General features: G+C 35.6%; 2 protein-coding genes across 2 annotated transcripts in view; both read left to right on the forward strand.

The window, feature by feature from the left end:
- Positions 1 to 2,795: 2,795 nt before the first annotated feature.
- On the forward strand, positions 2,796 to 5,671 carry LOC121304779 (interleukin-20-like). Its single transcript, XM_041236174.1, has 6 exons — positions 2,796 to 2,852; positions 3,589 to 3,764; positions 4,314 to 4,370; positions 4,477 to 4,629; positions 5,276 to 5,350; positions 5,469 to 5,671. The coding sequence occupies exons 2-6, from the start codon at positions 3,609 to 3,611 to the stop codon at positions 5,550 to 5,552; spliced, it is 525 nt and encodes a 174-aa protein (XP_041092108.1). The 5' UTR covers positions 2,796 to 2,852; positions 3,589 to 3,608; the 3' UTR covers positions 5,553 to 5,671.
- Positions 5,672 to 10,972: 5,301 nt separating this feature from the next.
- Positions 10,973 to 13,788, forward strand: part of LOC121304624 (interleukin-20-like) — a 3,159-nt gene continuing 343 nt past the window's right edge. Inside the window, exons 1-5 of the mRNA XM_041235855.1 lie at positions 10,973 to 11,032; positions 11,756 to 11,935; positions 12,543 to 12,605; positions 13,009 to 13,161; positions 13,514 to 13,588. Of these exons, the coding sequence (XP_041091789.1) occupies positions 11,777 to 11,935; positions 12,543 to 12,605; positions 13,009 to 13,161; positions 13,514 to 13,588 (450 nt within the window). The 5' untranslated portion in view covers positions 10,973 to 11,032; positions 11,756 to 11,776. The remainder of the gene's footprint in view (positions 11,033 to 11,755; positions 11,936 to 12,542; positions 12,606 to 13,008; positions 13,162 to 13,513; positions 13,589 to 13,788) is intronic.

The raw sequence follows: 13,788 nt of genomic DNA on the forward strand, positions 1-13,788 counted from the left end.
GTATAAATGTCCCTTTTTCCCAAAATAAATGCTTGGAAATGTGCCCACAAAATCTTGACTACAAAATATTTAGAAGTGAGTAGTTTTTCGAGATTTACGATTATCCTGTAAATTTACAGGATAATCGTAAATCTCGAAAAACTACTCAACATATGAATCCAAATTAACATGTATTTATAATAAAGTAATACAAAAATGACTACAAAAGATTTAGAAGTGAGTAGTTTTTCGAGATTGTAAATTACAGTATAATCGTAAATCTCGAAAAACTACTCACTTCTAAATCTTTTGTAGTCATTTTTGTATTACCTTAGTATAAATACATGTTAATTTGGATTCATATGTTGTTTTTTTCTGACTGTATGTGAACGAAAAGACACAAAAGCGCCCGTTTTCCCATTGGAAATAGTGATATTTTGAAATTTACCTGTCCTGGTCACAAAAGCAAAGTTTGTGGGGAATAATAGCCATTTTCTATACTTTTGAGGCATAAGCAATTAGGAAATAACACTTACTACCCAGGAACAAAAAAAAAAAATTGTTACACGGTGTTATCAATCCACACTGATTCAACCTTCTTGTAGTGAACATTTAATAGGAGGGTTACACTGCCCTCTGCTGTTGACATGTTGTAACAAGCCAATTAAAGGAGTGCTCACCAAACTTTTAAAACCAAAAATCTTACCTCTTATTAACATTATATATATATATATATATATATATATATATATATATATATATATATATATATATATATATATATATATACACACATACATATACAGTTCAGTTTGAAATAAAAACAATGCTATATATTAAACGTGCAGGTGGCCTCCTGGTGTGTTGGTGTATTGTACTTAGACTTGAATCTGTATGAATCTCAGGCCAGTATTAAGATAACCTGATCTTCTTTTACAACGTGTAGTGACTCAGCCCCTGCTTGAATCGCTGCACTGAGGAAGGTACAGTGGTGATGTCATCATGAGGACTTTTCTGCAGGTACACCCTTTACCAGTCAGCTACGGATACAAGAAATTAAGAAATACAAAAAGGAAGAGGGGAATTCTGCATCTGTTTTGCAATGCTAGGAAATAATCGATTAGAATTATAACAATGATAACAATGTATTCTGTATTAATGTAGTAGTTACTTAATACATACATGTGTACTTATACATAATAACACGAGGATAAACGACGAGACCGACTGTAGTGCATTTATATCACTCAACGAACAAGTCTGCCTTCATCAGTAATATTTACAAATCTAAAAATTTTTGTTAAACTGCCAGTTTGTGTGCTGTGGTGAAGTCAGTTAAGCTGTCCACTTGACCTGTACTTAATAAACCTTATAATCTTACAGCTTTACATAATAAACCTTAGATCTTACAACTCATAATACATAATCTTTACATAATAAACCTTATAATCATACAGCTTTACATAATAAACCTTATAATCTTACAGCTGTACATAATAAACCTTATAATCTTACAGCTTTACATAATAAATCTTATAATCTTACAGCTGTACATAATAAACCTTATAATCTTACATCTTTACATAATAAACCTTATAATCTTACAACTTTACATAATAAACCTTATAATCTTACAGCTTTACATAATAAACCTTATAATCTTACAGCTTTACATAATAAACCTTATAATCTTACAGCTGTACATAATAAACCTTATAATCTTACAGCTTTACATAATAAACCTTATAATCTTACAGCTTTACATAATAAACCTTATAATCTTACAGCTTTACATAATAAACCTTATAATCTTACAGCTGTACATAATAAACCTTAGAATCTTACATCTTTACATAATAAACCTTATAATCTTACAGCTTTACATAATAAACCTTATAATCTTACAGCTTTACATAATAAACCTTATAATCTTACAGCTTTACATAATAAACCTTATAATCTTACAGCTTTACATAATAAACCTTATAATCTTACAGCTGTACATAATAAACCTTATAATCTTACAGCTGTACATAATAAACCTTATAATCTTACAGCTGTTCATAATAAGACTGTAAATTCCAGGAGTTCTAATAGAATCTATAGGGCTGTAAACAGCTATGATGAGTAATGCTGTAAACTCTAGGTGTTCTAATAGAATCTATAGGGCTGTAAACAGCTATTATTGAGTTAAAGCTGTTATGCATCGTGACAATGTACTTAATGTATAAATCTTTTTGCACAATATAACCCTTACCCTATCCCTATCCCCCTAACCCTAACCCACCAAACCCTATCCCTTTCCTGATACAATTGTGTATTTACATACATAAGTGCATTGTAACTATGCATAATAACATTATGTGTAAATACACATGTATTTGTTGTAACTACTATGTAAATACACAGTCATTAGAGACACTTTGTGTAAAGTGCGACCTCCTCCTTAGTTTAACAGGATTAATTATGGCATAGCAGAACTCCCTCTAAAGTAATTATATTATTTCAAATATCGTTGGATGTTTTAAGTATAACAAGGATGTTAAAAAGCATAGACAATTTCAGGCATCGTTCCATGAATATCATCATTGTGATTTACACATGTGCAACATCTTGCCTAATACAAGAATGTCCTCATGCAGCACTGATGAGCTAAGGTTTTTAGTTCCTAATTTACAGATCAGATGTGTGAAAGAAAAACTACGCTTGCCCTCTGATGAAATTATGCAAATTCTGTAAGGTACCAGGTGAGTACAGGGTGACTTCATTTTACCAGGTAAAGTCCCCCCAAACTGGGGATCCTATATAAGGTAGATATCGGCTAGTGTCGTGATCAAGAACAGAGACAAAGGATCCCCTCTCATCAAGAACCGGTAAGTAGTGGATTGCTAGTTCATGAATGAGTTATTGTAATATATTGTAATAGTATATTGCAAACAATGCTACACTGTGTTTATAATACCTCTTACTTCAGTTGATTACTGGCAGTTAAATAAATAAATACAAAGTTTGACTTATGAAGAATCTGAATGATAAATATCCTTGTTTTAAAGCCTAAGGTGGATATTATTCAGTGTCAGTAAGTAAGAATGATAATAACAGTGTTGTGTGATAGACTGCCCTTTCTCCTATTAGAACACAATAACATTGCTTTGGACCACAGATTGTGCCACGCATTGCCCTTTTCTATTAGATTCTGCTTTAGTCAATATGTTTAAGTCAAAATGAAACTTTTATAGTTCAGTTTTTTTAACCTGACATGCAAATATAATTGTCTTTATTTATTTGATTTGTTCGTAATTTTGTGTTGAAGCTCTCATTCTTATCCAGGTCCTGTTTTCCTAACTTGTTTTGTTTCGGTTTAGTTTATTGTTATTATGCATTGATATTATTATTAGTATTATTATAATAAGTTATTGCTGTTTTATAATTGTTACCACTTCTACATACTGCATCCTTTTTTTCTGTTTGAGATGCTGTGGTATGAAAGGCGCTATATAAATAACATTGAAATTGAAAAATAGAATGGATTGATCCAAGGACTGAGCCCTGAGGCAGATCAGACCCAAGTTCATAATGAAAAGCTGAATATATGCATTGCTTTGACAGACTCACCTGTCTGGAAAACAATGAGGACCGTCAGTGCCCTTTGCTGTCTGCTTGCCGTATCCCTTTTCATGTGTGGGGGGTCTGTCACAGCCAAGCAGATGCACTTTGGGAAATGTGCCTTGAACCTTCACCTGCACAATTTAAGGGAACATTTCAACGAAATGGACAGTTTCATTGTAAGTATGTGATTTAAATATCGATAGCAGAACCTGATTGGATAACACACAGTATAACTACACTGTATTTGGACATGTGGTTACATGGTATTTGCATTTTAATGCACAACAACGTAGTAATATATGTTTTTATACTCCCAAACACCTACACTGTTAATATGTGTGTTATTACTCTCCCAAACACCTGAAATGTTAATTTTGTAACTAAACATATAGTGACATTGTAACGTCACTACTAGCTGTGTAATTACATTGTTATTACTATCCAATAAACACTAATGTTATCTGGCCATGGTTGTTATTAGAGGAAGGTTCAAGTTTGTATTCTTCTAAAAGCAAAAGGGGCATATTTTGAAGCAAGTGGAAAACAAATGTGTGAAATGGTACAACTATTGCTCCTTCCGAACGTGACAGTATTATGTATGTGTTTTATTCTTCCCAGAAAATGTGTCCAATTGCTTCTCTTGTCTGCTTTTATGTATTATGAGTTATATAATAAATCAATATTTGCTATAATATTCCTTTTCTCCTATTTCCCCTGTGTAACAGCCGCAAGGTGATTCGAGCATTGCACTTCTGGACAGAGATGCACTGAATGATATAAAGGTACTGCATTCTTTGGATCTGAAAAGTGGATCGTGTCGGTAACATTGCTGTTATTAGCCAGTGATATCCAGCGTAACCCAACATATTTCCTGTGTTTCCCCCACAGCCCGCGGAGAGCTGCTGCTTCTTGCGCCAGGTGCTGGTGTTCTACCAGAGAAGCGTCTTCAGTCACTACACGTCCAAACACCCCATTGTCAAGAGGCGATGCAGCAGTCTGGCTAACAGCTTCTTCAGCATTGAGAAACCACTGACGGAGTGTGTAAGTGCAGCTTGCAGTCAACACCTCCACAGCATGGGGCTATTCCATTGATCTGGCAGCTATTCCATTGATCTGGCAGCTGTTCAATTGATCTGGCAGCTATTCCATTGATCTGGCAGCTATTCCATTGATCTGGCAGCTATTCAATTGATCTGGCAGCTATTCCATTGATCTGACAGCTATTCCATTGATCTAGCAGCTATTCCATTGATCTGACAGCTATTCCATTGATCTAGCAGCTATTCCATTGATCTGACAGCTATTCCATTGATCTGACAGCTATTCCATTGATCTGACAGCTATTCCATTGATCTGACAGCTATTCCATTGATCTAGCAGCTATTCCATTGATCTGGCAGCTATTCCATTGATCTGACAGCTATTCCATTGATCTAGCAGCTGTTTCATTGATCTGACAGCTATTCTATTGATCTGACGGCTATTCCATTGATATAGCAGCTATTCCATTGATCTGGCAGCTATTCCATTGATCTGACAGCTATTCCTTTGATCTAGCAGCTGTTCCATTGATCTAGCAGCTATTCCATTGATCTGACAGCTATTCCATTGATCTGACAGCTATGCCACATAGAGACACAAGTAAAACTTCTCTCTCTTATTTGTATTTCCTATTCCCGGGGATCAGCACCGACGCATGATGTGTCACTGTGGAGAAGAAACCCGGCTGAAAATGAAAGAGCTTCAGAGCACTTATGACAAGGTACTTCACTTTGAGGACTGTGGATTGGGTGAACACTTGATAATAAACACACAACATTCTCTTTTCATGACTTATTATAAATGTTTTTTTTTTTGTTTGTTTGTTTTTTTTTTTTCAGTTGGATGCTCATGCAGCTCCAGAGAAAGCAATCAGTGAAATCCAAATTTTATTATCCTGGATGGAAAAACCCCATGACTACTAACGATGCATCTGTTGCCACGGTGACGCTCTAGAGCTTTTCAGAAGCACAATACTATGTTTAAAAAATGATATATTTATATTCCTATGCTGTTTAACTGGTTAACTATATTTATACTAAATTAAGTAAAACATGAATTTATTGTTAACTTTTGTTTATATATTTATACATTTATATATGTATGTATTTATTTATTTAATATTTGAATTAAACACGTTACTGTATCATGTATTTGTACGCGGTAAAGTAAGTACACATTGTACACAAGTCTTTAAACCCCTCTATGCATTTTGTATTTGGTATTATATATTTTACTGCTGTTTTAAGCAAACTTGGATTACACCATGTGTGTTCAAAAACGAATAAAGATATTCAGCATCCAAGGGTTTCGAATTTGTTTGCATTCAGTTTTATCTTCTCTCATGTTTAATGTATATCCTCTGTAAGTACCACAAGACCTGACCATAACAGTGAAATATCACTTCAGTACATTAAATAGATGAGTTGCTTTACAAAAGAGCTGTTTCAAGTATTGTCTATGGACGAGCCTGTTGAAGACCAGTTTGAGACCCTCTGCTCTAGTCAACCAAACTCAGTTCACTCGCTGTGAAGTAATGTGAAGAACGATACATGCATGAAAATAAAATAGCTCAGAACGAACGGGACACGAGTACAAAACAGTTCACTTTAAAATAACGTGTTTTTACAGCACAGCAATATTTCCAATGAATGGCAGGTATTTCCATAGCACAGAGCAAAAGACAAAGCACACAAATACTGCTGGGGAAACTAAAGCGGGAGGAAACGCTAGATTTCATTCATTTGTTTATTAGTCTGTTTCTGGAGAAATTGAAAACAGTGCAGTGGATTATACACACCAGGGTCAATTTAATGCAATTGATCTTTTTTTAGTATTCTTTTTTAATGATGTTTAACTGGGATTATTACCCTGGGTTACATGTTTCATTTCCAGGCAGGTCCCAAGAGGTTGTTACAATGCACTGTCATTAAGACAGACAAAGCTGAGGATTTCATGAGGATATCATTCCGATGAGATACTGTCGTTGACAACAAGGTCTGAAGATGAATTAGCCAGGATAGTCTGGGAATTAGTCAGAACCTCTTCCTAGCTAATTCCATTTGGTAACACTTTCCATTAAGTGTATCTAATTACCTTGTATTTGCATTGTAGTTACTTAGTAAATACACATGTGGACTTGCAACATAATTGCAATGTTATTACCAATAAGTACAATGTACTTAATGTGTACATCTTTTTGCATGTTTTATGTAAGTACACAATTGTATCAGAAAAGGATTAGAGTTAGGGTTGGGTTTAGGGTTAGGGATTGGGTAGAGGTATATCGTGGGAAAAGATTTGCACATTAAGAACATTGTAACTACGCAACTGTTATCATACAAGAAAGAAAACCGATTATACAAAGTTTAAAACGGTGGAAGACATTTGTATTGTACTTTAAACACTGTTTAAGCTGAATGAACCACACGCAAGAGGCAAACCCTCAGGCATATACAGGTGTGACCCAGCTGTTTGGCGTTGTCAGTTACAATATAGGAGCTTTCACTGAAAAAACAGACAGCTTCCTTGTTGTAAAACCTCTGAGTTTGAAATGAGTTGTCAGCATCACAGAGACTGTCAAATTACACAGGCTCCCCAACACGTTTGCCTAAAGAAATCTGCCAGAAGATAATAATGTCCCACACAGCGATTCCCATCAGTCAGGTATTACATTTACAAACATATCCTTCAATTGAGCTTGTCAGTCTTAGTTATCACAGCTTCAAAACCATAGACACCTTTTCCCATTTAAAGGTGAAGAAGGACTGCTTGAATGCATGGTAACCCTTTACATCAAGTGTCTCTAATTACTGTGCATTTACATACAGTGCCTATAGGAAGTATTCACCCCCACCTTGGACGTTTTTGCAGTTTGTTGTGTTACAACCTGAAATCTTGATGCATTTAAATGGGATTTTTTTTCCATTTAAACAACAACAAACTGCAAAAACGTCCAAGTGGGGGTGAATACTTCCTATAGGCACTGTATGTAAATGCACAGTAATTAGAGACTCTTGACGTAAAGGGTTACCATCATTCAAGCAGTCCTTCCTCACCTTTAAATGGGAAAAGAGGTCTATGGTTTTCAAGCTGTGATAACTAAGACTGACAAGCTCAATTGAAGGATATGTTTGTAAATGTAATACCTGACTGATGGGAATCGTTGTGTGGGACATTATTATCCTCTGGCTGGTTTCTTTAGGCAAACGTGTTGGGGAGCCTGTGTAATTTGACAGTCCCTGTGGTGCTGACAACTCATTATAAATTTTAATGTTTTACAACGAGGAAGCTGTCTGGCTTTTCAGTGAAATCTCCTATATTGTAACTGACAACTCCAAAGAGCTGGGGCACACCTGTACATGCCTGAGGGGTTTCCTGTTGCATGTGGTTCATTCAGCTTTAATAGAGCAAACTTTCTATAATTGGTTTTCTTACTGCTATGACAGCAGCTGGGCTCCAGATATCTATTTGGCATTTTAGAGGTAGGGTCAGGAAGGGTATAAACAAGGATTTGGAGCCTGTTTCATTTTTCATTTTTAAAAGACCAAGAAAACTAAATTTCAGAATTTCACCTCAGTCTATTCGACATTTGACTGATGTTATCAGTATCCTTCCTATTTTTCGATATTAATCGATAAAGTGTGTTAAACGTCGAATTCCCAAAAAATGAGAGTTTGGCTGAAATTAAATTATATAGGACAAACATCGATGAAACCACTTGCTATTTTTTTAAAAATTTTGTACCAAAAATAACAATTTACAAATCATCTCTAATTTGCTTAGTTTTTGTACTTACTGTCTGTCCCGTCTCCACTCTGAATGGCTAGGGGTCTCTGTCAATCATCTCAGTGATCTGTTAGTATAGTTTCACGGTCACTGTCATTTCATCCAGTTCTGACAGATCTCATTGACTGAAGCAGCAAATGACTGGCAATCATCAAGGCCTTCACCGACTGTGCACTTTCATTTGCCAGCTCAAGCCTGTCATTCAAAGCACCTACTTTTGAAATTAGCAGGTTAAGATGTACGTTGGGTTTTGCTTGGTATGCAGTGACAGTTACTAGTTTGATTTGAAAATGGGGCACAAGAGGAAAACACTTAATGAGTATCGTGCACAATCCCCTGATTGGTTAATAAACACAGCAGTCTCTGTAACTCAGCTGTCATTGTTCTTCCCTGTGTTCACCAGCACCAGCGTTTTCATAAATAAACGTCTACTTCTAGGTTTGTTGTGTTCCTAAATCTTGAATTATTTAGAACTGTTTGCAACCTCACCACCACTGAGCAGCAACAGAAGTTTGATTTCGGGGTGAAGTCACACCGGGTTCCGTTCGGAGGAATTGTTCTGAATTCAGAGCGAAGTCTTTTGGACAAACTGACCGTACAAAGACTCCCTCTAGACCAGAGGTTCTCAAACTTCTTAATTTGTCAATTAGTCAATGTGTAACGTATATTCACTGTACGTACCGCGAGGCCTGACCATAACAATGAAGTATCACTTCAGTACATTAAATATATGAGTTGCTTTACAAAAGAGATGTTTCAAGTAATTTCATGGCCACGTCGACAGATTTTTCACAATGTGGAAACTGTTTCTGTATTTGCATATTTTTAATTTGGGGCAATTAGCGTACTGGTGTAATCGCTTCATCCTTTCATGTTAGCAGTTCCTAACCGGAAAATCAAGGAAGAAATACAATTCAATTCCAGGATTCTTATTTGGGATGAATGCACTTACAGTATTGCTTTGGGTCTTTGCCATTGCTTCAGGCTTGTATCATTAACGATCCCAATGAAATGTTATAAAGTTGCAGTATCTCTCAGTAAATGTTGCATTCAAATACATTCTACCTTGCTGCTGCATCACCCTGCAGTCTATCAGAGGACACACTCTGTTGACGGTCCAGTTTATTTACATTGTCCCAAGTTTATTTTTTTACTATCAGGACACAAGCTCTTGAAAATCTTGAAACTTGCTTGCCACTATATCATGGAGCCAAATATACATTGCCCTACTACTACTTGCACCAGTGTGATATTATAAACTGCATCCTGAAGCCATGACAGAGTTCAGCGCAATCAGCACGCACAACTTTTGAATTAATTCTGTTTATTTATTTATTTAAATGTTATCTATTTATTGGAGTTAATTATTTCAGTCTTTTCTGTTGAGTCCCGTTGGCATAATCGTGTTCAGACTATTTATCCATTTACTTTCTTTTATTCCTCTATAGGTCGCATTGTCTAATTGTAGCTGTTCTAATGCCACCAACTTTACATCATTCATGTCATGCCCTTGACTGGTGAAGTGCTGTACTATCGGTTAATTCATTTTTTTTATTTCTAATTAATGAAAGGTGGTTCTGAATTCTTTTATATAAAGTTGTTCCAGTCTCTCCAACATATTTTATTGCATCACATTTTTCACAGGCTATTCCATAAACAATATTGCTATTTTTACAGTGGATATGTGTTGTTCTTGTGTTTAATTATATTATTCATTTTACTTGTGTCCTTGTATTTACACACTTTAGATGTACCAGTGCAAGTATTTGTAGAGCCTGTTCTGTCAATTATTCTTTTATGTTTACTGTATATATATATATATATATATATATATATATATATATATATATATATATATATATATATATATATATATATATATATATATATATATATATATATATATGTAAAAATAGCAATACTGTTTATGGAATAGTACAGCACTTCACCAGTCAAGGGCATGACATGAATGATGTAAAGTTGGTGGCATTAGAACAGCTACAATTAGACAATGCAACCTATAGAGGAATAAAAGAAAGTAAATGGATAAATAGACTGAACACGATTATGCCAACGGGACTCAACAGAAAAGACTGAAATAATTAACTCCAATAAATAGATAACATTTAAATAAATAAATAACACAAACACATATATGCTAAATAAACTATGTATTATGATTGAGTGTAATTAAACCTTATTCCTAACCCTAAAATGTGACAGGTGTAGTTCAGCTGGTTTTTGATTTTTATTGGAATTTATAATAAATATTAAAAAACATAAATTAATACTTATTTATAGGTACTTCACCAGGATTCAGTTAAGCTGTTCAAATGCTCCTTCAAATTTCATTTTGCTAACTCTGGGGTTTTCTCCAACAAAGTCAGCATCCATCATCGTGACAGTTACCTGCAGTCAAACTTCCTGAATGAGCCCTGCTAGTGATTTTGGTGATGCAATCCTATTGTCTGGTGTTCAGAGCAGGAACCTGTGGATTCCAAAATTCCAGCAGGCAGCCTTTAAAAGGATGAGGAGCACCATGAGGAGCAAGAAGAAAGCACGACACAGCTGAACCAGGCAAGCTCAAGCAACATCCAGTCTGCTTTCATCACAGGAGGTAAGGACTTCAAATATATACAGCAACAGCTATGTATATCACTCATTGTGTGCTTCATTGTTAAGTTTCCTATTTGTATGTATATATATATATATATATATACTATATATATATATATATATATATATATATATATATATATATATATATATATATATATATATATATATATATATATATATATATATATGTGTGTGTGTGTATATATATATATATATATATATATATATATTAGTGAAGTATTAAGTAGCAACACTTGGAATAGCAGAATATTTTGTATATGTTGCAGTAACTTGTGGTTTATAATTGGAATTCAATCTGGATTGAGACAAGTAGAGCATGAAATGTTCAGTCCTATTTAATTACTTTTGAATTGCAGACACTTTTTGGCATAGTGCATAGGTGTATGTTTCTTTTAACTGTATCTGATACCATATATTAAGATTATTTTAAACTGTATACTATATTAGCAATATCTAATAGCATATATAAACCCTGTACATCAGACCCACAGAGCCAGACTGCCCTGTTTCACAGAACAGTCACGTTGAATCTCTAGGCACTGGAGTAACTTGAGCTAACCAGAATAGTGCTCACAATATCCACATACAATATTATCTGTTAGAAGGAACTTCAGCTATGTTGCTGTACAATGACTTGGGAGTGAGACACGGCTGCTGAGGTTGTGATTACATTCTGTGCTGTTTGTCCGTCCCGCTCCAGGTTCTAACACTGATAAGAGCAATGAAGTTCTCGGGCTCTTTCCTGTACCTGGTTACCTTGGCGCTGCTGGGGCATGGTGTCCCGTCTGCAATGGGACGAAGGCTGCATTTCGGGAAGTGTGTGGTCAGCATCCAGATTCACGAGCTGAGGGACTATTTCAGTGAGATAAGAAAAAAAATTGTAAGTCATCATGATTCAAATTTACAGGGCACTATACTAAACGAAATCTTTTTTTTTATTTTTTTTTATTAAAATTCAAATTCTCATGCAAAACTGGAAAGAAATCATATAGAAAAAGTTTAACAAATAGACTACTGGTGTAAATTATATGCACATTGTACTGTACACCAGCATTTGGTTTTGAACTGAAAATCTAAGAAAGTAAATGGCTCTGTGTTTATACCTTAGCGCTCTGCCCACTCAATGTCTTGCCACTCCTATACAGAACCAACATAAACATTTGTAACTTCCAGTTATAAGCTGAATTGTCTTGTACTTCCTTGCTGCTCCTGTTCAGCAGTATGACATGTTGCCCAGCTACCAGAAGGATTAGCCTGGGGGTGTTCAACACAGACAAGCTTAATGGATTCCCCCACTGCATGGTTTATAACAGAAATCAGCAGTCTATAATGACCAGTGACTGGAATTAAAACCCACCACTGCCTTACTGCATATTCAGCTGGTGTATAAACCCTCAGCACAGGTTTACAACTATTACATTGGATAAGATCTGTTTTATATGGCTTGCTTCAAATGGTTTCTTTAATGAATGCATGTGTTACATTAGGTTGGTGAAGATGGGAATTCGGGTGTTCGACTGCTGAAGGAACATGCATTGATGAATATTAAGGTATATGGCCTTGCTTAATTGATTGAACGTGTGTGTGTGTGTGTGTGTGTGTGTGTTAAACACTAACGCTCCCCACCCCCCATCTGAACAGTTCTGTGACATCGCACAGTGAAAGAGCCATAACGTTTATTTTCTGTAATTATTCAGCTTGTGGAGAAAAGGGGTAATGTGTTTACTGTCCAGCAGGTGGGGGTAATGTGCTAAATAATCCATGTTCAGACAGAAACATTGCACACAGCCAAGGTGTCACTACTGTCCATTTTACTGTAAGAGCTACAGAAGGTTCCGTGTGATAGTAATATACTTTGGGGAGTATTTATTATTAATGCTGTCAATGCACGTTGACTGAGCTTGTACAGAAGTCAAGTGCGGTGTAATTCAACGAGATGCGTTTTGCACACAGCCCTTGGAAAGTTGCTGCTTCCTTCGTCAACTCTTGCGGTTCTACATGGAGAACGTGTTCAACCAGTACACACCGAAGGACTCTCAGATCAGGAGACGCACCAGCAGCCTGGCCAACTCATTCCTCAGCATCAATCGAGACCTGCGCCAATGTGTAGGTGCCCTTATACTACCGTGCAGCTTCCAGTAGAATACACAGCGCCAAGCAGTGAGGGCACGCTGTTGGTACTACCTGTCAAAACAATAGTAAAAAAAAAACAACCTTGAATTGAGAATTTAATTCTTGGACTGCGGGTTGTATTCACAAAGCATTGCCTGTGACTGCATAGAATTTCAACGCTATAAAGAAGGCCTGGTTTAAAAAAAAAAATAATAAAAAATTAAATAAGGTAAATCTAGCAACATCACAATAAAATTGATTTTAACAAGCAATATATACATTATGTCCTGTGAATGTAATATACTGTTTGTAAATGTAACACTTTTTCTTTTTGTTTTTGGATTAGTATGCACATCTGCACTGCCAATGTGACGAAGAAACCAAAATGAGAATTGAAGCTATCCAGAGCACTTTTGAAAAGGTACATCGTGATATACATCACTTTGTCTGTATGCATGCACCATATGCATGTAAAACGCAAAGCACTCTCCACTGTACTTCGCTTTATACTGTATGTAGATCAATGCATGCATTCCTCAACGCATAGACCTATTAGGTACCGGTTCTCTATATGAGTCCATAATATCTATGACACATTTGCTTAATAGCTAACCTAGAATC

Source organism: Polyodon spathula, chromosome 39, assembly GCF_017654505.1.
Source record: "Polyodon spathula isolate WHYD16114869_AA chromosome 39, ASM1765450v1, whole genome shotgun sequence".
Classification (NCBI taxonomy): domain Eukaryota; kingdom Metazoa; phylum Chordata; class Actinopteri; order Acipenseriformes; family Polyodontidae; genus Polyodon; species Polyodon spathula.

Bases quoted from the DNA above. Each gene is read 5' to 3' on its own strand.
- LOC121304779 (XM_041236174.1), top strand. From the start codon at position 3,609: ATGAGGACCGTCAGTGCCCTTTGCTGTCTGCTTGCCGTATCCCTTTTC. The intron at 3,765-4,313 runs GTAAGTATGTGA...CCTGTGTAACAG, and splicing joins ACGAAATGGACAGTTTCATT to CCGCAAGGTGATTCGAGCAT. The intron at 5,351-5,468 runs GTACTTCACTTT...TTTTTTTTTCAG, and splicing joins TTCAGAGCACTTATGACAAG to TTGGATGCTCATGCAGCTCC.